A 25,057-nucleotide genomic window follows, 5' to 3' on the forward strand; every position below is an offset into this window, starting at 1 on the left:
GAAATGCATGGCAGTGGCAGATATCCTTCCATATTGATGAATATGTATAGCTGTTACAGGCAAAGTGAAAACTCGGGCATTTTGCAAAATGCCTAGGCAATTTGCAAAATGCCTGACCGGCCAGGCATTTTGCAAAATGCCCAGGCAGTTTGCAAACTGCCTGACCTACCAGGCATTTTACAAACTGCCTGAAATATTTTTCCAGGCATTTTGCAAAATGCCTGACATCAAACTCGCACTAGCGACGATGTATAGGTAAGCATCATTTGTAACTGCCGCTTACAAAAGTTAATCGCTGTCAATGCGCACCAAGTGAGGGGACACTGCGTTCTCCGGGTAGCGCCGCCGAGTTCAGGTCACTGAGCCCCAGCGTCCGTCGGGTGCCGAGCACCGGGCGTGGTTTCGTGGATAAACACGCGCTCGGTACAATGATTGTACTGTTTCTAGGAGCTCTTGGTGGCTTTTTGAAAATACTATGGGTGAATATTGATCAGACAAGAATACTCCTCCAATTTACGAAAATGTGATTGTTACGCGTTTAGGTAGGTACATTATCAATCGTCTCTGCCGGAACAGCTGCCCACCGGGGCAGAATACTGGACATCGCAGCTTTTATACATACGGCTACAACTCCGTATATAGGTACGAAAGGTACGGAGACGGTGGCTCAAGTCCATTCAGCGTTGGCTCCATCTCGACAGAATTGACGCAAGACGTAGGTATACAGAATGTCACGAACTTGATACGCGGTTGGCGCGGTCTTGTCCCTCCATGCCCCTCCTGAGTGCTGAATGGATGTAATTTGAACGGATCCGGCACCAGGGCATCTGGACCAGGGCACTCGGCACCTAAATCGGCCATCCCTCGGTATCTGAAGATTTTACCCTGAAGCTGAAGCCGCTCAACCCCAGGCTGCAACCCTGACTTACCGTCATCCATAAGTGATGCAGCTGGATTTAGACAAAACCCACCAAATCTGGACCATTCAGGACTAGAGATTCAGACTTTTCAATGATGAGTCCGTGAGGCAATATTAGCCGTTTTCACGACGGCCATCTGGTACACATTTGGTTCACATCTGGTGCAGATTAGGTGCATATTTGGTCAAATTAGGTTCAGTGTGTCTCTTAGTAGCCATCAGCTAGGGTTGTACTAATTGCTTATATGCCTCCTTTGTCACATTATCAGAGAGCATCATCGGTTAAAACACTGAAATAAATTCATAAAATAAAGATATTTGCTGTAAAAGAGATTATGTGCAGATTTGGTCAAATTAGGTGCACTCGCCGGATAGCCCGTCGTGAAAACGGCTATTAGAGCTCTTCTTAGTCACGAACCGTCCCGACAAGCAGTTCTGGGTCAACAGCAGCTCAGAGGCGCTGCACCGCCGAGACGGTGAAGCACCCACTGGGGACTGGGGATTCTCGTTTGAGGCATGATGGTCTACAGAGGCCTATTTGAGCTTCACCAGGTGACGCGGGGACAGACCACGTGGCCGCTGATAACTTGTCAGCGAGGTGCTGGAGAACACTGACGCAACTACGATGCAATACATTTCGGGACACAAGTACAACATCCCGCAACAATTTCGTGACACCCTGTATTCGTGACCGTGGAATGTGTCACATGTGCCCACAAAACATGTGAAATGTGTTGTGGGGTCAGTCACAGTGGAACGTTTATGATCAACGCCTGTAGTCAACAAAAGCGGTGGAATATATGGAAACCCAGGCATTTTGCAAAATGCCTGGCGGGTCAGGCATTTTGTAAAATGCCTAGGCAGTTTGCAAAATGCCTGGTGGGTCAGGCAGTTTGCAAACTGCCTGGGCATTTTGCAAAATGCCTGGCGTGTCAGGCATTTTGCAAATTGCCTAGGCATTTTGCAAAATGCCCGAGTTTTCACTTTGCCTGTAACATAGCTTATGACGTTATTCGTACTGTAGAGTGTAGACGTCACTTTTCTCTCCCCAATGACGTTCAAGACATTAACGACGCCTTTCCTTATTATACCATGCATTGTCATTACACCTTTCAAGTAAGATCCCCTTGTTTATTTCAAAACTTAACCAGCCCACCTCCCTAAATGAGATACCTGCGTTACAATTTATCTTCACACATCTGTAGATGCATACATTCGACTTTTTTTCTTCTTTTTTTTTGTTAGTGGCTTACCTTTTTCTTGGCGTTATGCTGGGAGTGCACCCGGGACGTGCCTCCTATATCAGGTACAGCAGATACCCATAGCCTCCAGATGATGAGCGCGTACGTTACGCCCATGATGCCGATAGGGGCGAAAAACAACGCCAGAGTCACCTGAAAATCGACCGTGTTGACCGTCAGATGGGAGGTGAAGCAGAAAGAAGGTGGAGTTTCGTTTGGGCAAGGGATGCGATGACAAAAAAGGCAATTAGAGCTTTTGCTTAGGATGGACATTCCGGGTACGGGCTCCGTCAAAACATACACTAGTCTCCGGTAGTTCCAGCTCTTGCTATGCATCCCTGAATGTTCCATATTGGTGACGTATTTGTATCGTTACAGTCTGGCACAGTTCACTGACTAAATAGTCACCCAAAGCAACGATTAAGTTTATCGGAGCTTGACGCCACCGGTTCTTTACCCACGCATCCTTAGTTCCATTCACAGCCTCGCGTTGCTAGATCAGTAGAACTCCCATATTTTTCTCAACAACCACCTCTTCGTTTTACCATCCCAACACCATCTTTCCCAGCACTTCCCCGTCGCTTTCTCACGCCGAAAATGACACCCGCGTCACCGTAGTCAATTACGGAGGCGTCATATCTACAAATGCACGCGCGATGTTCGGTCGAAAGGGTGGCTATCAAAGCATACAAAAGCGCAGCGTACAATCCTCAAAATATACAAAATCGCAACATACAACGCGCAAAACCTACAAAACAGGCCAAGTAGGGGACAGCCCAAACGCACAAAAGCGCAGCGTACAAAATCCCAACGTACAAAAGTTAACCGTCCAATGGGTAAAGCGTACAATGGCAAATCAAACAATGATCAGAACGTACAAAATTGGAACGTACAATGGCAGATCAAACAAACGCGTATCATACAAAATTGCAACCTACAAAACGAGATGATCGTATCATACAAAATCGCATCGTCTAAAATCGGAAGGTGCAAAATGCCTCTGGTTGACGCCGGGTGAATTGATATTTAACAAGTCAGCCACCAGATGGGGTAATGGTGCTGTGGCAGTGGTTTTTTGGAAGCCACCAGGAAATAGAGTGGAATGCCACTAAGTCCCTTAGAAACACGATACCTCTGGACGCTGCACCGGCCGGCTATCGACGCTGCGGGCGGTCGGAGGGTGCCGAGGGGAATGGTTCCGAGCAGGAGGGAACACGATACCTCTGAACGCTGCACCGGCCGACTATCGACGCTGCGGGTGCCGCGTGGACCGGTGCCGAGCAGGCGACGAGGAGAAGCGGGCATCAAGACCGTGAGAAATCTATTATATTGGCGGGTGTGCATATGTAGGTAAATGAGGCAAACGTGCATAGGTATGTAACACCTTCATCCTTGATCACATACCCCTACCCACGCACTGCGGGGGGGACTGTATAAACAACCCCTCCGGTTTCTCGCGAATATCTAAAAAAAAAAAAACGGCGGCCCAGAGTGCCGCCGTGTTTTGCACATCTTATCATACATCTTTTCTACACCTTCTGTGAAAACTTCAGACCAAAGTCATCCAAGGTCAGGTCACCATATCACGTCAAGTGACCTTACTACATTAAAAGTTTCAATGCCTGTCACAGCTACACCGAGTGACTGATCACTTTGCAACTTTGAGCAACTGATAAAACAACGGTATACACAATACACATAATGTACCTATACAATAATTATAATAATGATACACAAAATGTATCTCTCGGAACTTCGACATCGGTGACCTAAGGTCAGTTCAATTTTGCGACCTCTCCATTATAAGTCAATGCGAGAAACTTGAAAGGCGCCTCTTTTGGCCGAACGTCATTCTAATCACTTTCAAACATCCAATTACAAGTAGACATGACAAACTGAATCGGAAAATGGTACCCGTGACCCCTCTTTATGTCCCTGAGGTCATCTCAGGTCACGAATGGTATCCTACAGTTTTTCGCAAATAACTTTTGACAGAGACATGCTAGAGCGATGAAAAAAAACCTTATATGTATGTGTTTGGCTCGACAATACGGATCGACTGATGCAGCATGACCTTTTCTGGTCAGGTCATGACATTGACCTGAGGTCATGACCTTGTAATGAGGTCATGACCTTGACCTAAAGTAAATTTTTCAAGTTGAACTTTTGAGGTCAACTTATAGTTCTTTCGATGCGTCGCCTTGACGAGAGGAACACGATGCTGCTGAAAGTAAGCTCGTGCATGTTTTGAGTCAAAAGGTATTGCAGAAAAACAGTTCCCGCAAAAACCATCTACCTATTCTGGCAGCTTTTGGCCCCTGCACGCTAAACCGTTCCTAATCTATGCGCCGGTTTGTCGAAATTATCGAAGTTTGACCTGGAAAGTGGCGAAATTTTACCTTTGGTGACCTCTGTTGACCTGACTTCTGCCGCTCTTTCGAACGCCGTCTACGGCGTGTCGCTACGTGGCCCAGGAGCCGAGTGAGAAGGGGGGTGTTCAAACACCCCACTCCCCCCCCCCCAGTGCAGGTGGCGCCGAGCACCGGCCCGGCGCACACTGGGCCGGGGGCCCGGAAAAGTGCTAGAAATTATTTGTGATTGAGTTGTTGATCTCAGCGACAAGCAAACATGCTAAAAACGAAGTGGGGCTGCTTAACCCTCGCCGGACCTATTGTCGGACCCCCCAACCCCCTCGGCCGGCCGTGGGGGGAGGGTTGGTACGACCCCTTTTCGCCGTTTCGCCCCTAGTGGAGCTAGAGCCTCGCGGAAAAAACAAGCGTGTGCACCGTTTCAAGACGGAACGATTGATACCCGATTTTAAGGTCCCATGTCAACCGGTAACCTCTGAGGTGAAGTCAAAAAGCCCAAGGTAGGGTTTGGTTTTTGGTAAATAATTTCGCATAAAATGGCCGCAGAGCAGCGATTTTGGCACCATCGTGTTTGCCTGGCTCAGCAGCCGATTCGCGTTGGCGCACTAAGGCCCTAGTGACACTTGATTTCAAGTGTCACTAGACGATTTCGGTTTGCGCTGAGCCACTAGCCGATTGGTGTAAAATGCGGCTTAGTGTCACTACCATCAAGTGTCACTTGGCCGCCTAGTCTTACTAGCTTCCTAGTGCGCCATCTCGAATCGGCCCCAGGCGCGTCGAATGGTATACTTTTTGTTCGGGTGAGGTCAACTTAAAGGGACACTCCCACCTTAACATTAGTTTTGAGTTGAGATAGCCAAATTGGTGGCCATGGCCTGCAAATACCGGTTTGGGCACTCACAACATCGACAAATGCTTTAATTCGGAGATAAAGAATTTCAAACTTGCAGTTTTCGGATTCTAAGGGGCTAGTGCATTGGTATGCCCCCTTAGAATTTGTGACGTCAGCGGAGATCTAACGATTTTTAAATCTTTTACTAAAACGTTTGGTAGCACGCGGTGGTATATGCTGCTTTGCGCGCAACAAATGCCGCACTTTCAAATAAAGTCGCTAGGAACAGCGGAGATCCCAAAACGTAAACAAAAGTAAAAGTCAAATATCTTGAAAACCGGTGAATATTTTTCGATGAAATTTGGTAGATATTCGTTTTCGCTCTTTCTGAACCGAGCGACATCACTTTCGTGCCAATTCATTAACTTTTTTGAAGGTGGGAGGGTCCCTTTAAGGTGTTGACCTCGAGTCAAGGTCAGGTCAGAGCCCATCAGGCCACGAACTTAATCGAATGAGGTCGTATTGCATATCATTCGATTCAGGAGGTCTTCCCGAGTCCATTGCTGGCTTTCCCGAGTCGCTGGCTCAATTTGATCATGAGTTATTAACAAGAAACTCCTATGACCGTAGTGACGTCATAAATGACGTCACGGAAGGTCAAAAATGCAAAAGTAAAGCATCGGATCTTGCAAGGAGTGCATAAAATCACGATTCCGTGTGCTTGAGATAGTTTGAGATCATTCCATGCGCAAAAACAACAGCTTCCTTATCTCCCCATTTACTTTTAATGGTGATGTCACGTGACCTCGAAGAGTAGCAGGCATTAGCAAAAATTGCGAGTAGGGCATGACAGAAAGATGATTAGTGGTTTGTATGGCACGGTCATTTTTAGTGGCTCGAAATAACATTTCTCAAAAAGTCTAACTTAAGAGCAAGTTGTTGTTGATTATCACTTACTTGTGTTTGGGGGTTAATAATGACTGAATTTTTTAGTTTGGCCCAAAAATTTTGACAGCATTGTGTGCGTTGATCAATTCTGAGCTCAGGGACGTAGATTTTATTCAGATTATAAGCGTTAGTTTTTCACAACTTCCAGCGCTATAAAGAGCGCCGGGCATTCAGTAGAGCGGCGAGGTGACAATTGCCCCTACATCATGTGGTTTACTGGCGCATATCTCGAAAAGTAGCAGGGAAAAGCAGCAAAGCACCTATATGGAACGAAAGATGAGTAATCAGCGGCTTGTATAAGATGTTTATTTTTAGCCGCTCGAAATAACGTTTTTATAAAAGTCTATTTAAAAATTTAGATATGATTTTTATTTAGGTCTTGCAGCTGCTTGCAAAAAGCTAGCTTATCTTGCAGAAAAGCGATGCAATATGTAAGAATGTTGTTGGTACAGTAAACAACAGTGCCCTGAACTAGTCTGACAGAAAATTGCGTTCAAAACGACAACTGGTCAACTAGTAAATATCAACTAAAGATTAGCATTAAAATCGGCAAATGTGGTGGCCACTAGCGAGTCTAAATAGTCTTGTGTTTGGTGACAACTGACCACCTCAATTTCGCCCTTAGGGCAAAAATGGCATCGGAATCGCATTCTTCGATCAATTTGGGATTAAATGATACCTATTTTGTTCATATTGCGGACAGTCAGTTTGGGGGAATTTCTAGCGCTTTTTCGGGCTGCCGGCCTACAGTGCGGCGCCGGTTAGTCAATCGCATGGCGTTTAACATAACGGTACATCATCGGTGTTTAGCCCGCGCCCTGCTGGGGGGGGGGGGTGTTTGAACACACACACACACCCTGTGTTTTTTTTCACAAATATCACAAAAACGGCAGCGCGAAGCGCCGCCGTTTTTGGCACACCTTATAAAACATTTTGTACATACTATTGCTCTTAGCAATCGTTGAAACTTTCGAAGCGCTGTAAACTATACTGAGATAAACTCTGCATATCTCAGAGTTTTGATATCGATGACCAAAGGTCAGGTCAATTTTGCGACCTCCCCATTATAAGTCAATGGGAGAAAATTGAAAGGCGCCTCTTTTGGACCAAAGCCATTATAAACACTCCCAAACACTGAATTACAAGAAACTAAGACACATTGAACATGAAAATACGTAGTATCCGAGACCCCTGTTTATGCCCCTGAGGTCATCTCAGGTCACGAATAGTAACTAACAGTTTTTCGCGAATACCTTTTGATAGAGGCATGCTAGAGCGATGAAAACGCCTTGGATGTGTTCAGCTCGACGATACGGATCGACTGATATGCAACATGATCCTTTCCGGTCAGGTCATGTTGGTAAAAGTAAGCTCGTGCAAGGCTTGAGTCAAAAGTTATTGCAGAAACACTTTCCAAAAAATCGGTTATTTTGGCAGTTTTTGCCCCCTGCAGGCAAAACCGTTGGCGCTAGGTCAAATCTGAGAGAATTATTCAGAAAGGGCGTTAATAGGGCTATCGAAGTCGCTTTTCCGCGGCGGCCGGCGCTGTAGCTATATCGGTTCCCGAGTTATGCGTTGGCTTCTTCGAAACTGTCGACATTTGACCTGAAAATCGGCGAAATTTTGCCTTTGACCACTGGTGACCTGACCTTTAGCCTAACCAAAAAGTGACCGAAGTGATTTCGTTATTATTTTTGGCGCTCTTTCGAGCGCCGCCTTCCGCGAATCGCTACGTGGACCAGGAGTCGAGTTAGAAGTGGGTGTTAACCCCCCCCCCCAGCAGGGCGTGGAAATCCAGGACCCCCAGCCGGGCGCGGGTTAAAACACATTTGGAAAATATAAATATCTTCAATACAATGTGCGCTAACCAGTTTTCTCAGTAATTCAGCTAGCAAATATCGTGCTGTGTTGTTTACATCGAGGGTCGAACTTAACCCGCGTCGTGCTGGTGGCCTAAGTTTTCCGTGTCGTGCTGGGGGGAGGCGTTTTCACGTCCCCGTCTAACTCGGCTCCTGGGTCAAAGGTCACGTCACCAGAGGTCATCAAAGGTAAAATGTTGACTATTTCAATATTTCCCAAACACTCAACGCATAACTCGGGAACCAATAGAGCTACAGCGCCACAGAAAAGCGCATTCAACAGCTCTTTCAAAGGCCTTTCCGAGTGTTGTTGTTAGATTTGACCTCAGGTCAAATATAAATCGTGACGTTAGTAACAACGCACGATACGTTAGACGCTGGCAAAACACCAATACGGGCGAGGGTTAAATCGTATGTGAACCAACCAGTTTTTGAGTGGTTGACCTAGCAAACATTGTAAATGTGTTCAACAGGATGTTCACAAAAGACGGGCCGGATGGGACCGCGGCCCGGACCGCGGCCGGAATTAGCGCGACATTGGTGGATTTGCCGCCCTTTCCCAAACTGAGTTAGACTGTTCCACGTAGTTCAGAAATGTCCAATTCCATGGACCACGAATCTGCAAATATTTTTCGTCCATGGTGTATAGCGTCCGCGCCACATCAGCCCAAATACAAAGTTCTGTGACAAGCATCGTAGACCCGTTTTCGTACGGAGAAAAGTAGCAGCTAATGTAGGTAAGAAAAAATGTATATTAGACGGCTTTATCAATATTTTCGGGGTCTAACCTTTAGACCATGAAACAAGAAATGTTTAAACCATGGGCTTCACGATGGAAAGAAAAACTTATAACGGAATATATAAATACGCTTCAAATGTTAACCCGCGCCCCACTGGGGTCTGCGTATAACACGCCCTACTGGGGGGGGGGGGGGGGGGGCTATTCATAGCCCCCCCCCTCCTAACTCCGAAACTACTGGGCCGATCGTCAAAATTCAAACGGCGTCTGATAGCCCCGGAAAAACTGTCGAGCGAAACCTAATTTCATTGACCTCGAGGTCACCGATGACGTCACAGGTCAGGTCAAAGTAAAAATTATTAGCATTTTGGCTTGATCACGTTTTGGGCTCTGGCCACCGTCTTACAAGTCAGACCAGGCTCATTTTTGGATCACACACTCGGGAACAGATGCTCTAGTTGGCCTGAGGGTACCAAACTTGTACTTTGATTTTCAGGTCAAGGTCAGGTCATCATAGGTCACGAAAATATTATATCATGCGTCGGTCACGTGACACATGTTTTATGGTCCATTTAGGTCAGAGATTTCGAATTTGATGTCGTCTGTGTAATTCGATGTCATTTTGAGTCGAATTTAGCTTATGTTAGGTCATTTTCAGGTCAAAAAAGGTCAAATTTTGAAGTTAAAATTTTTTAACAAAAAAGGTGTCTATTGGATGCAGTTTGAGCTCAGGAACACGATGGTGCTATTTATATTGGCGTACGTTGTCAAATACGTGCTAAAAATTGATTTGAAAAATTAATAATTGTGAATTTTTTGCAATAATGCGTAAAACTTGACCATTTTTGAAGATATTTAGCTAAAACTTGCTAGAGATAGTCATAATAATGCGTTCTATCACATATATTCCGGTTTTTTTTTCGAAAAGTCAAAAACTTTTTGAAAAAAAAATGTAAAAATATAAATTTTGGATATTATTATATAAAATTTTCAAAAATTTTCAAAATTTCGAAAATCCGAGATAGCAGTTTGATAGCGCAGACTATTCTGAGTCCTCTCATGCAAAGAAATTGGATCTAGCTTAAAAACTGAGCTCTTGGGAGCGATTGCCGTGGTTCAATGTTTTGCGTCGAAATCGGCCGAACATGACGTCACTCTGACGTCATTTCCGGCCGACCTATAGTAGGTACGAAGTACAAATTTTGACACAAGGTGTCAAATTGATGCAGCCTAAGGTACTGAAAGTTTGGCGTCGATACGTCAAGCGGTTTGGAAGTTATTGCAGAAAAACTGGAGGGGGGGGCTATAAATAGCCCCCCCAGTGGGGCGCGGGTTAAGTTTGTAGGTTAGGGTGGTCCATTTTGAAAAAGTTTCTAGGATCCGTCGGGCCGGGTCGGAATTCTTGTCGATACCATGACACAATGTTGTGTGCAAAATTTCATTCTGATCGGATAAATTTATCCCGTCCCGCAAAGCGTCCAAAGTTTTCCCTATGTTAACAATAAGGGGATGGGCGATAATACGGATTCTCCCACTCAGTTCACATTTTTTGCTCAATACGCACTGGCAGTCACTAAATAAGAACAGCAAAGGAGAGAAACACGTCAGAGTGGAATAGGCATTAGTGAAAATAGCATATCGGTACAGATTAAAAGACGAGGTCCACCTTGCGAGCCATCCTAAACCAATCTCCCGCCCGGATGCAACGCCCAGTGTAGTTACGCTCCTCGACCTGAAGGAACTGCTGTCACTGTTCCTTGCCGTGCGCGATGGCGCTAAAAATTTGCCGCTGATGAGGGCAATAGTGCAGCACCCGGCTCCTGCAAAGTCGTTTACCACCCGTATATGTGTCGGTCGCCGACGAGCAGTGGTCAAGTCGTCATTGTACGACCCTTCGGCCGGGTCCACTTTGAGGAAATTGTGACTGGCTCCGAGGGCGGTGCCGAGACCAACATAGCAACCAGCGAGCGCCGCTCCACTGCGTCGAGGGCGATGTCGACGCGGGAGGGTTCTTCTATCTTAGCCGCTGCTGCAAGGAGGTGGCAATCGCCTGCTTTTCCTCGACCGCCGTCCCGACGCCGAAGAAGGAGACCGATGGCCTTGAGACCTTGCCTATCACCTTTCCCGGCTACCTTCCGATATCCGTGTGGTAAGCGGCGAGGGCCTTTGAGGAGGGCGATGTCAGTTCCCCATGCTGAGGTCGATCAATGGGCAGACAGTCACGATGCTACCTACCTTGTGACGATTAACCCGCGCCCCGTTGGGCTCTGCCGAGCAACGCGCCCGGTTGGGGGGGGGGGGGCATTTTGCCCCCCCCCTAAGATCTCGAGAACCACGCAACATAGCGACAAGCGGTAAACGGCGTTGGATAGCCCCAACGGGGAACTACCTTGTGACCCAATTTTATTGACCTAGGTCAAACCGATGACGTCACAGGTCAGGTCAAAGGTCCAATTTTCACCGTTTACAGACACTTCAAGAAATGCGTTGTAAAATCGAGTAAAATGCATTTCATTGAAAATCATCGATGGGGAAATGTTCTTCAAACACATATTTTGCTATTTCAGGTCACTGATACCAGGTCAGGTCACAGAGGTCAGGTCACGGGGGGGTCACAATATGAAAGTGTCGTGTGATACATGTTTTATGGTCCATTTTACATGACAAATGCGATTATATGGGTCAGGCAGCCTTTGGGGCCAGCTTAGATCACGTTTTGGTCAAGGTCAGGTCAAGGTCAGGTCAAGGTCAGGTCAAGGTCAGGTCAAGGTCAGGTCAAACTAGGTCAAATTTCAAAGTTAATATTTTTGCATAAAATGGGTATCGAATCGATGCAGCTCGTCACGGGGAGTTCAATGGTGGTCTTTGTTTTGCCGTACGTGGTCTAGAATCGCTAAAAATTGAGTTCAAAAATTTGACGTCATCATTTTTGAACAGTTTTTTCGCTATAACTTGGCCAAAAAACGAGATATCGAGCTGAAATTTGGTATGTATATAGAAGAGCGCTGGGACTATCACATATATTCCGGTTTTTTTTCGAAATTCGAAAAAAATGTGGATTTTTTCAAAGTTTTTTTAAAAAATCAATTTTTTGATTTTTTTTGGTCAAAAACCAAAAATTTTGAAAATCCGAGATAGCAGTTTTGTAGCGCCGCTTTTTGTCTACTAGACCATATAAAGAACTTTGAAATTGCGGGTCGGCGCTCCCCTCGCCCGGGCGGTGGTTAGGGGGCACCCCCGGGAAAAATGATTTTCCGGGGGTGCGGGCGGGGGCCCGCGGCCCGTGATTCGTTACGCCAGCGAACAATCGAAACGGAGGGAGCGGCGCCCGCTCACTGTCTTCGACAATCGAGTTTACTATGTTGTGCATGCTGTGTGTCCTGCTATGCATATGCTGACGATCTCAACCCCGGCCAGAAATAAGCGGTATATTACTGCACGCTGTTGCAGTTTGTGTCAGCGATTTGTGTTTGGTGATTGTGTTCTGTGCAATAAGCTGTGAAGTGTGCCGTGTCCAATAAACTTCAGCGAATGTGAAAAAAAAACTTTGAAATTGCTTGATAACTGTAGATTTGGTGAGCGTTTCAAGATTGCATGTTTTTTGCTCATGTTTGCTCGAACATGACCTCAGTTTGACCTCAATAACTCCTGACCTAAGGTGACCTAAGACTTGAAATTTGGTGTGAAGGTGTCAAATTGATGCCCGGGAAGGTACTGAAAATTTGGCGGCGCTGCGCGCCGCCGTTTTCTTGCTATTCAGGAAAAACCACAGGGGGGGCCAAAATGGCCCCCCCCCAACGGGGCGAGGGTTAACCCTCGCCCATGTAGGGGGGGGGGGGGTTGGTGCAACCCCCCCCCTGAGGTTTTTCGGAAATAGTGCAAAAACGGCGGCGCGCAGCGCCGCCAAATTTTGGGTACCTGATGGGGCAAACCTTGCGCATCTTTTGATAAAAAAAATTTGATCGGGTCATGTCAGGTCACGGAGTTATGACGTCACAAAGGGAACAGCCTCCGGCCGGATTTTCACAAACTGAGTGCCAACGCCCGAGGTTTCCTGCCGGTGGTACGGACATCGGTTGATGGATCGTGATGAAACTTCCCATGCATGTTGGGGCAAGTATTGGCTATCATATGGTATAAGAAACTTGACCGGGTCAGGTCAGGTCACCGAGCTATGACGTCACAAGAGGAACAGCGTCCGGTACTATTTTTGAAAAGCGCCCGAACCACTATTTTGCTAATTCTTGTCACCTCAATGGGAATATGCAGCAATATTAGCTTCTTTCGGGAGCAAATGGACCTCCCAAATCCAAAAATACAATCAGATTTCAAAAATTTAAATTTTGATTTTTCGAATTTCTGCCGCCGACTGTGACCTTGCCGACTTCCGGCGCTCCCAACGCGCTATTTTTAGAGCTAGGGAAACGAAATACATACCAAACGATAGAGAATTGATCAAGGAACACGATAGTGAAGGTTTCAAGTCGATATCTCCCACCGTTTTGCCGCAATCGCCGCGGAAATTTGAAAAAAGCCTATTTTTCCGAAAATTTGACCTTTGACCGGTCAAAAGTAGGTCAAATGTTGACCTAGGACCAAAAAATATACCACCAATCGCGAGATCTCGGCGAGAGCAATCCGTTGGTCTTTTCCGCTAAGCTCTACGACGCTCCGTTTTCAAACGCCAAGGGGGGGTCGCACCAACCCCCCCCCCCCTGCATGGGCGAAGGTGGCAGATCGCCGTTTACGGGCGAGGGTTAAGGTGGTGAACCGGACCATCGTCCTCTTCTCGTGCTCGGTGAGCGCGAGCTGGCAGAAGAGAATGATCTTGAGTGTGTTCATCACCTTTGCAATCCAACGACCACGTTGTAAGGCAACTGGTTCCGGATGCTGGCCTCAAAATCACCGTCCATCACGACGATGGTGAACTGCACCACATCGCGGCAGTCATCCCAGGGCCGCTGCTTCATCACCAACGCGCATCAGGTGACAATCATCTTGTCGGCGAAGTCGATTAAGTAATTGAGCGGTTTGAACGACACTCGTTCCGTGAGCTGCCACCACTTTACAAACCGCTTGAACGACGGGATCTCGGGAGCCCGGGGCCGGAAGACGGATGGTGAGTGCCAAGTGAAAGAGGCGCCCTGCACTTGCTCGTTCGTAAGAGACTGTTTCATCCAGCAAGGATTTGCTTTTTCTGGCTGCCAAAACAAGCCACATTTCGGTGATTGAGCGTGTGCCTCTTGCAGCTGCAGCGGTGATCCCAAACGCAGGCAAAGCCACAATTAGCGTAATGCATATCGCACCTCCTGGCATATAGTGGCTTGCTACTGGCACTGGAGAACAGGAACTGCAACAGGAATTGTGAATCATCGTTCCTGTCTGTGGCTGACAGGAAGACTAGATCTATCATTGAGAAGGCTAGAGAGGGCTGGTGCGATGAGCAGGCAAGCTCATTGGTAGATAGCCGCTGGCACGACTGGGCAATGTTGAAAGACGAATATTCGCCCTATACTAAAGACTGGTAGGTACAGGTCTCGCGGGTTTTAAGGGTAGGTTTTGCCTTTCCGGCTATATCTTTTTCGTCTTCAGCTTTGTAGGCTTAAAGATGTGACCGAGTTATTCGTATAGCTCCCTACCATGATCATGGAAAAAGGTTTGATCGTATGCCGGCTAGTTTCGGAGAAATTTAAAGAAAACCTCAAAATCTGCCGTTTGGGGCATTCTGACCGCGGCTTCCCTGCAGTCGCCTATGACTACAGTGGTGCCACCCAACGGGTAGGACGCTGAAACACAGACGCATGAATGAATCCAGCGCGTGGTGAACGGTGGATAGAGACGGGACTCGGCAGAGGCTATCACTGCGGCCCGCCGCGCAGGGCGTCCTTGGACAGCGACCGAGCCCTCGGGCGGTGGGGTCAGAGGTCACGAGAGCCCGGCGCTATTCGGCGCACATGAAGGGGAGGCGCTCGCCTCAGCCTTGTAACTCAGCCGGTGTGGTGGTAGTGGTGGTGGGGTGGGGGGGGGGGGGGACGGCAGGCGGGAGGGGCTAGAACTAACGGGGTGGTGGTTTAGGTCTAAAATAGATTGGAAATGTCGTGCCATGGTCAACTTAAATTATTTTTTACCTAATAAACATTTATTAACATTACGAAAGAATCCACCATTTTTTATTGATAAATATAAAAGAAATGCTATTTTTCGATGATACCGTTTACTTTTACCTAATGGAATTCAAACCCTACCTTTTACTAGGGGTGATAAAATAAACCCCTCTCCTCAGTTTTTCCTGAATAACTGTCGTAGGAAGTGGCGGATAGCTGCGAAGCTTTCAGTGCCGTAAGTTATTTTTTTTTTCACCTTAAGTAATTTTATATCCATGCGGTCAGGGGTCAGGATAAGTTCAGGCCATCCGCAATTTGATATTTTACACATCCCTGAAAATTTAATGACCCTGACCAAAATGGCCATTGGTCTGTGACTACTTTTTAGAGCCCATTATGTTTAGGCCAGAATGGGCATTCGGGGTGTCAGGTTTCATTACCCCGGCGGCCGCTGGGCCTCCGCGCCACCCGCCGGCCGCTGGGGGGGGGGGGGGAAGGGGGCATCATTTTACTGGGGGCCCTTTACTTCTGCGATGAATAGATAGAGAAGAGAAACTTTGCACACATCTTCCTGAATACCTAGCCGAGGTTGTGTTCCAATTTGGTGTCAATCCCATGTGAAATGACTTGCCAAGTTTTGCCAAGTTTCACGTTGGTAGCTCATCAGGTTTCGGAGATATTCCACAAAACGTAAAGGGGGAGCAATTTTATGTCCCCTTCCCCTGCCCAGCGGCTCGTGGGTTAACCGCTCATTTCTATACTTGTGATTAGAAACGTCCTAACATGTGAAATGATGTTTGGTCCCTTGTGGCTTACTTGGCCGGTGCCTTCAGGGCTGTTTAACTACAAATTTGCCGATCTGCTGAGCGCATGGAGCAGATCTAGCCAGGTTTATAACCACTAGGGGTGACATTGCGGCACAGTCAATCTTCGAGGTTTCCACGCCCCTAGAATATCCGCAGTTTAGCTGCCGGTTTCTGGTCACATGGCCTAAAGGTGAGGTCATTAGCGATACTGATAGAAATGGAAACACGTTGAACAGGCTAGCTGTGAGAAGGATTAAGGTTCATTTTAATTTCGTGTATTGTCGCATAAATACAGATACCGACCGTTTTCTAAGAGGGCCAATTTATCCCACTCTCTCTCTCTCTCTCTCTCTCTCTCTCTCTCTCTCTCTCTCTCTCTCTCTCTCTCTCTCTCTCTCTCTCTCTGTCTCTGTCTGTCTGTCTGTCTGTCTGTCTGTCTGTCTGTCTGTCTGTCTGTATGTCTTTCTGTCTGTCTGTCTGTCTGTCTGTCTGTCTGTCTGTCTGTCTGTCTGTCTGTCTGTCTGTCTGTCTGTCTGTCTGTCTGTCTGTCTGTCTGTCTGTCTGTCTGTCTGTCTGTCTGTCTGTCTGTCTGTCTGTCTGTCTGTCTGTCTGTCTGTCTGTCTGTCTGTCTGTCTGTCTGTCTGTCTGTCTGTCTGTCTGTCTGTCTGTCTGTCTGTCTGTCTGTCTGTCTGTCTGTCTGTCTGTCTGTCTGTCTGTCTGTCTGTCTGTCTGTCTGTCTGTCTGTCTGTCTGTCTGTCTGTCTGTCTGTCTGTCTGTCTGTCTGTCTGTCTGTCTGTCTGTCTGTCTGTCTGTCTGTCTGTCTGTCTGTCTGTCTGTCTGTCTGTCTGTCTGTCTGTCTGTCTGTCTGTCTGTCTGTCTCTCTGTCTGTCTGTCTGTCTGCCTGTCTCTCTCTCTCTCTCTCTCTCTCTCTCTCTCTCTCTCTCTCACACTCTCTCTCACTCTCTCTCCCTCTCTCTCTCTCTCTCTCTCTCTCTCTCTCTCTCTCTCTTATTCCGAAAGCACCATAAAAGCTCACAACAAACAAAAACTTCTAGGCAGGTCTCGATCCTTCCGACTTTTGGGTCATTAACCTGGCTTGGAAGGTCAACGTGTGACCTATGGTTAACGATTGACGTATGATCTAAAAATTGGGTATCATCGGCTTCCTCTCGTCACGCGCAACATGTTCCTTCTTTTCATGAAGCTCTAGTTTGATCAGAAGCCGATCAACTGTGAGGTCTGATCCACCCCGCCCATACGTTAGCGCCTGCGAAAACACCGATATGGGTGCGAGTTATGGAATATTCCATTTTATTTTTTGCTTTTGTAGCGGCTCACATTGATTTTGTTCTAAAAATAACGAAAAAAAACAACCTGTTCCCATGAAATAGGCAATAGCATTGCACTCGTCTCCCGGCCTCCATGGTAAGCGGCTAAAAACTTTGGACGACTATGGATCGGCACGCTGTCGGCTCACCCCGCCCGCTGGCTACTGGTGGCCTTGACCGTTCAATGCCGATTGGCCAACGGCCGAGGTCGTGCGCTGGTCAGCACGCAGAGAGGACGGGACGCGGTACAGTAGGTCTACTAAAAAAGTCCCCCGCTCCAGAGGCGGCCGGCTGGCCGAACCCCCGGATTCCAGCCCCGACTCTATTGCGCAGGCCGCGGCAGTGACACGGGTCAGGTCGCGGCGCCCGGCGAGTGGGTCAGTTGGCGGCGGCCGGCCGTGGAGTGAGGACGCCGTGTGTGGGGCGCAGCGATGCCGCAGTGCAGAGGAGGGGAAGATGACTCTGCACGATGCCGGAAATGATGCCTTTGTGATATAAATTAAATACCTGGACTCAGTGGCGGCGGAAGCGGGGGGGCAGCGGGGGCACGGCGCCCCCCCATCTTCCAGGGTGGGGGGGCAAACATATCTTTTTGCCCCCCCCCCCCCAAAATTGTTATCGACGAAGTACCACAATACTTCCATACTACCTACGTCGGGAACATATGCCAGTTTGGCTGAGTACCTTTTTATTAAGTTGATATAGCGAGTAACTTGGATTGATAATAGCCGTTTTCACGACGGGCTATCCGGCGAGCTAGTCCGTGACGGACTATTTCCACCAAACGCCCTCCACACATAATGCTCAGAAATCAAGCAGAGCTATCTACGAGCTACCGGTAACCGAAGTCTGGAAGAGTAGGACGGAACGCGAGTGGCCCGGCAGGCGGCACGGACGTCACGAAAGTGCGTCTGAGCGTGCCACAGGCCTTTCCCCGCGACTCTGCCAGACGCCAGCCGGCATAGGCGCGTGAGCCGGGGGGCAGCATGGGGGCAGCCTGCCCCCACAACTCTGGGGCCGTGGGGGTCTCTGCCCCCGCAAAGTTTCAAAGGGCCAGGAACCGTCGGGGCAGCTTGTCCTCCCCATATTAGCGGCCGAGGGCCTCAAAGAAAAGCTGAATGGAAGACAATACCTATTTAAGTAAAAAAATCCCCCTCTGTACGGGGACCCGCAGTTGCTATTGTACACGAACCCCAACTCTAGCCGTCTGTCCTGTCCAGTAACAACCGATAACATTGATATCGACTGCCGGTCCCTGCACAAGAGCAGCTGAGGTTTTCTGTGCGTGCCCTCTGACAGCTTATCGTTGTTCCCTGTGAGGGTGCTGGGACAATTTACTCAGGGTCGCTGTACAGTAGCAACTGCGGGTCCCCGTACCTGACTTGACAGCTCATGTGTGGAAGCTTTAAACGTTTATTCCAGGTTACCAAAAAGGTAGTTTCTTGACTCAGATGAGACTAATTATTTCACTTATTTGCAAATGTTTTATTTTTTATTTTTGTTGTAAAGGCCAAGAGGTGAAAAATAAGTGGCCTAAAACCGGTGAGAAAACTAGATTTGGGGGTACCCTAGGTTCCGGGAAGGATCAGGTGTGCCCCCCCATCCCAAAATACCTTCCGCCGCCACTGCCTGGACTGCAGTGCATATCCTCCCTTGCCCATTCCTATTATGTTTATCATAATCCTTCAATAATATCATCCGTAATGACCATTCAACGCAAGCAAGCAAACAAAACAACCCGTTTAGCGGCGACATTATCTCGGATAAAAAAGCGACAGTGATGATTAGAATTGACTTAGCGCGAGGGCACATCGAGGGGTATATATGTATCATATGCCGATTATTTTATTCCCATCTAGCAAATTAGGATTGGGGATCTTGTCCAACAAGTCAGCGGCCGTTCTAGTCTCAGATAAATACTTTGTTTTTGGTCGCATCATTATCTGCAATAATTCGAAGCGAGGTTTAACCCTCGCCAACCGAGAAAAAGGGTGGATGCCGCCACCATGTATTTTTCTTTGTGGTAGCTCGAAGCACACTGATGATAGAAGGCTAACATTTCATATCCCTTACATTTGATTCAAGCCGGATCATTTGAAATCAACCACGTTTTCATGTCAGGTCACTTAACCCTCGCCGGCCGAGGGGGGGGGCGGGTGCCGCCCCCCCATAGGGTTTTTTCGCGATAGCTCCAAACACGCTGGCGATAGAGAGCTGAAACTTGGCATACCTGACCTTTGATCCAAGCCGCATCTTTTGACACCAACCGCATTTTTGGGTCAGGACAGGTCACTGACCTATGACGTCATAAGTGAACCTCTGCACGGTCTTCAGATGTCGCAACTTCGCAACGCCCTCACTGCCAGAGGAGATGTCACAGGGAAATGAAACTTGCAGGATCTAGTATCCATTATGAGTCTCACAACTTGTATATCTCGGATTTTTCCTAAAGGTCATATGAGGTCAGGTCATTTTCGTGACCTCACCATTATAAGTCAATGGGGAAAAATTCAAACTGCTATTCTGGCGCCGGGAACGATCTCCAACTATCTCAAGCACACAGAATCGTGATTTGACGCACTCCTTGCAAGGTTAGATGCGTCACTTTTGCAATGTTGACCTTCTGTGACGTCATTTATGACGTCATCAAGGTCATATTAGTTTTTCGTCAATAACTCCCGATCAAATTGAGCTAGCGAGTCGGGAAAGCCACCAATGGACTCAGGAAGACCTGCCGAATCGAATGATATGCGACATGACCTCTTTCGACCAACTTCGTGACCTGGGGGTGCTGACCTGATCTTGACCTGAGGTCAACACCCCAAGTTGACCTGACCCGGACAAAAAGCATATCATTCGACGCGCCTGATCAAGGCGAACACGATGCTGCCAAAATCACGGCTCTGCGGCCGTTTTTTGCGAAGTTATTCACCAAAAACTGAACCGTACCCTGGGGCACTTGACCTGACCTCAGAGGTCACCGGTTGACCTAGGACCTTAAAATCGGGTACCAATCTCTGCGTCTCGTAACGGCGCACACGCTCGTTTTTTCCGCGACGCGCTAGCTCCACCAGGGGCGAAACGGCGAGGGGGGGGGGGTCGTACCCGCCCCCCCCCCTCGGCCGGCGCGTATGTAGAAAACCAATAGGTCCGGCGAGGGTTAACTATGACGTTTTAAGTAAACCTCTTCAGACTGCACGGTTGTCGGTTATAAAATGATGCAAATCCGTAATGCACTTAGTCTCATATAAGCTATACTGGGAAAATATGGAAACTGTTAATTTGGCGTCGGAAATGGCCTTTCCCATACCTGCTACATTGCATGATTAAATCGAGACATCCAGGCATTTTAATGGCACGTGCACTGTACCACACTTTTCAAAGTTTAATGCAGTGCTTTAATATTGCCAGCCGTGTGGTTCAAGGGGTGTGGTTAAACGCGTTGAACCACACGGCTGCTGACGTCACTATCAATTATAGTTGTGAGCTTTTTGGCAGGTATGGGAAACACCTTCCAGCCCTAAGGCCGGGAATTCAATAAATGTCACCTCGCTTTTTTAGCGAAAAGCACCTCGGGCCTAACGGCCCTCGGAGTTTTCGCTAAAAAACCTCGGTGACATTTATTGAATCATCCCGGCCCCGGGCAGGAATATATTAACCCTCGCCGGCCGAGGGGGGGGGGGGGGCGGGTGCCGCCCCCCCCCATAGGTTTTTTTCGCAATAGTTCCGAACACGCTGGCGATAGAGATCTGAAACTTGGCATACCTGACCTTTGATCCAAGCCGCATCTTTTGACACCAACCGCGTTTTTGGGTCAGGTCAGGTCACTGACCTATGACGTCATAAGTGAACCTCTACACGGTCTTCAGATGTCGCAACTTCGCAACGCCCTCACTGCTAGAGGAGATGTCACAGGGAAATGAAACTTGCAGGATCTAGTATCCATTATGAGTCCCACAACTTGTATATCTCGGATTTTTCCTAAAGGTCATATGAGGTCAGGTCATTTTCGTGACCTCACCATTATAAGTCAATGGGGAAAAATGAAAACTGCTATTCTGGCGCCGGGAACGATCTCCAACTATCTCAAGCACACAGAATCGTGATTTGATGCACTCCTTGCAAGGTTAGATGCGTCACTTTTGCAATGTTGACCTTGTGTGACGTCATTTATGACGTCATCAAGGTCATATTAGTTTTTCGTCAATAACTCTTGATCAAATTGAGCTAGCGAGTCGGGAGAGCCACCAATGGACTCAGGAAGGCCTGCCGAATCGAATGATATGCGACATGATCTCTTTCGACCAACTTCGTGACCTGGGGGTGCTGACCTGACCTTGACCTGAGGTCAACACCCCAAGTTGACCTGACCCGGACAAAAAGTATATCATTCGACGCGCCTGAGCGAGGCAAACACGATGCTGCCAAAATCGGCGCTCTGCGGCCGTTTTTTGCGAAGTTATTCACCAAAAACTGAACCGTACCTTGGGGCACTTGACCTGACCTCAGAGGTCACCGGTTGACCTAGGACCTTAAAATCGGGTACCAATCTCTGCGTCTCGTAACGGCGCACACGCTCGTTTTTTCCGCGACGCGCTAGCTCCACCAGGGGCGAAACGGCGAGGGGGGGGGTCGTACCCGCCCCCCCCCCCTCGGCCGGCGCGTATGTAGAAAACCAATAGGTCCGGCGAGGGCTAAAACTATACCTCAAGCACATGAAATCGTGACTTAATACATTCTTGGCAAGGTTTAATGCTTCACTTTTGCATTGTTTACCTTGCGTGACGGAGTGCTCGTCAATAGGAGTGCTTCGTCAATAACTCCCGATCAAAATGAGCTAGCCAGTCGGGACAGCCATCAATGGACTCTGCAAGACTTGCCGAATCAAATGTTATGCAACATGTCCTTCCAACAGCTTCGTGACCTGTGTTGCCCTAACATGACATTGACCTAAACATCCTAAATTGCTTCACCTAAGCAAAAAAGCATATAAATCGACGCGTCTGAGAACAGAAAACACGATTGTATCGAAATGACGATAATGCGACCATTTTTTTGCGAAGGTTTTCACCAAAAACCGATCCAATGCCGTGGGGCCCTTAACCTGCCCTAAGAGGTCACTGATATTTTAAAATGGGGTAACAGTCGCTGCGTCACGTAACGACGCAAGCGCTCGTTTTTTTCCGCAAAGCTCTTAGCTCAATTATAGGATCTAAACATGGGGTTGGGGAATCGCTCCCTTCTCACTCACTATTTGGCCGGGATAGTGTTCGCAATTATTGTTAAAATCTAACATTTTAAGATTTTAAATGACCCATTTTTTCCGCCCAAGTCTTTCAATTGAAGGTCATAACACACCAGGTCACGTCAAGTGACCTTACCTCATGAAGGAAAGTTCCTGTGCTCATCATATCTAAATGCATCGACTAACCGATCGCTTTAGAACCTTCAGCGATTTCAATGGGCAACAGTATATGTATTTGAAACGTTTAGTTTGCAAGTTAGACATTGCTGACAGAAAGGTCGGGTCAATTTTGAGATCGCTTAAGTCAATGGGAGAAAGTTGAACTGCGCTTTTTTTTGACGGAACGCATAATAAACACTCTGAAGTCTGAAAACATGTGGTGCCTGATGAGATACAATACTGAATGAGAAAATTGTTTGTTTTGTTGGGAGCCATCTTTTTCGGTCTGAGAAGGCCCTTGCAGAGCTATGACATAACTATGCTCTGGTTCAGTAATTTGGTTGTGCGAGCCAGCGACAGTGATCTGCGGAAGCGTGATGTCCCGTGGGACGATTGCCATGTCGGGGCGTTCCAGTCGTCTCCCAAACGGTCACCCGAAGAGGATTATGTGTCCTGGAATGGATCCGACATCAACTACAGGTGGGCTGGTGGGGTGACCTCCAGTCCAGAGAGGGAAGCATGAAGATTAGGGGCGATGCAGATTGGTTTTTCCTGGGGATAGCGAGGACGGAAGGAATCTAGCACCCTTGACCCTTCCTTATACTGAATGTATCTCAGGCTGTCAAATCTCCTAAGCGTTTTTTTTCTCGACATCGTCAAGGTGTCATTAACAAAAATATGAAATCCGGGAGGATAAATTAAATATAGAAATTGTGGCCAACAGAACATTATCAGTTGCGTTCAACATACTCATAAGCATGATCACACACCCAGCTTACCCATGAGCCATGTAATAAATATTTTTGATAGACATGCTTAAGTTATGAAATCATCTAAAGTGTTTGTAAAGCTCCACGATTTGGATCTTATATCCTGCTATGCATCATGACCATTTCTGGTCAGGTCATGTCTTTGAACATCGGCCAAATTCTTCAAATGACCTTTAAAGATCAACTTTTGATTCATTCGAAGCGTTTTGATAAGAGGAACACGAGGCTGGTAAAATTAATTTCATGCAAGTTTAGCTTAAAACTTTCAGTGTTCGTGGAAAAACAATTGGTTTTCTCATAATACCGATGATGGCAGTTGCTGTTATTTACGTGCTTAGCCGTTGACCTTAATTAAATCTGACAATATTTTTCAGACATAGCGGTAAACGAGCTGCTTGTTGTGTTAGGTTAGGCTCTTTCGGTCAATTTCAGAGTGGGAAGGATGACAGGAAGGGGGAGACAGGGGCCCTGGGCGGGAGTCCTGGGCCTCATGCTCCGCTGGGGCCGAGCCCATCACGTGGGTTGGATTGCCCTGACACATGGATAGCCGTCGGCGGTGTTTCACGGCCCCGCGCTGCAGCACGCTGCGCTGCGCTGCCATGCATTGTTGCGGCGGTTGATATGAATTCGGCTTCACGCTAGCGTTACGAGCTTCCGAGTCTGTTGATGCATCCATGGAAATTGGAAACCCAATGCACCGGTGCGCGCAACGCACCCTGTCCTAGCAAAATTTTATCATCGATGACCTCTGGTGACATGATCTTTTGCTCTGACCCGATCTAAAATTGGCTGAAGTATCTTTTCTTCTTTTTGCTACTTTTGACGCTACTTCGAATACCAATGCCCAAAGCTGAGTTAGGTATAAGAATGATGGCCAATCCCCATTTCCCCTCCAACAGGGCTTGAGAGTCTAGGCATTTCTGTGGGGCACGGGCTAACAATGACTATCTCATAATCATTGCGGCCATGAACATCTACTGCCATTCTTTAACACCGGTTTCGCTGCGCTGAGCGGTGGCCGTCCCGTTTGTTGGATTCTACAGCTGGCTGGCGGAAAGCGTTACCGGCCGCCCGTCCACCGCCCGCGGGCCGGACCGAGCGGTCCCGCTGACCCTTCCTGACCTGAGCTCGGCGCGATATGGGACGGGCAGACGGGGGTTCGGCTCAGCGAAGGCAGCGCCCACTGGTGCTGGGGACTTTTTTAATAGACCTACTGTACTGCACGTTGTGAGTGACCTCTGACCTTTCCCCGCAGTGGCGGATCCAGGGAGGGGGGTGGGCAAAATGGGCATTTGCCCCCCCCCCCAAACGGCATGGACGCCTATGGACGCCTATGGACGATGCATGGAAAGAATCGATAAATTTTTATGGTTTGCCCCCCCAAACCTCTGAGCTGGATCCGCCCCTGTTTCCCCGTCCCCTGACCGCATGCCGTGTCGCCGGCCCAGACGATAGAAACCGGTTCTAGCCTCGACGCAGGCTGCCACTCTAACCCTCCCCTCCCCACTTTACTATGTGTCGTAGTACACACTAGCGAGTAACTGGGCGGAGCAAATGGTCACCGATACAGAGGCGGAACTGGTTGCCCTCCCGCTCGCCGAGCCACCTACCGCTAAAACCCGCGAGACCTGTACAATGGAAACTTTGACCGCTTTGCGGGACGGGAAAAAATCATCCGATCTTAATGAAATTTTGCACAGAAGCTTGTACTATAGTATCGACAAGAATTCCGACCCGG

General features: G+C 48.0%; 1 protein-coding gene across 1 annotated transcript in view; it reads right to left on the reverse strand.

The window, feature by feature from the left end:
* Positions 1–2,137: 2,137 nt before the first annotated feature.
* LOC122370066 (QRFP-like peptide receptor) overlaps positions 2,138–25,057 on the reverse strand; it is a 52,703-nt gene continuing 29,783 nt past the window's right edge. Inside the window, exon 5 of the mRNA XM_043345329.1 lies at positions 2,138–2,313. Within this exon, the coding sequence (XP_043201264.1) occupies positions 2,161–2,313 (153 nt within the window). The 3' untranslated portion in view covers positions 2,138–2,160. The remainder of the gene's footprint in view (positions 2,314–25,057) is intronic.

This window comes from Amphibalanus amphitrite, unplaced genomic scaffold (assembly GCF_019059575.1).
Source record: "Amphibalanus amphitrite isolate SeventyFive unplaced genomic scaffold, NRLGWU_Aamphi_draft 001094F_arrow, whole genome shotgun sequence".
Taxonomy (NCBI): Eukaryota; Metazoa; Arthropoda; class Thecostraca; order Balanomorpha; family Balanidae; genus Amphibalanus; species Amphibalanus amphitrite.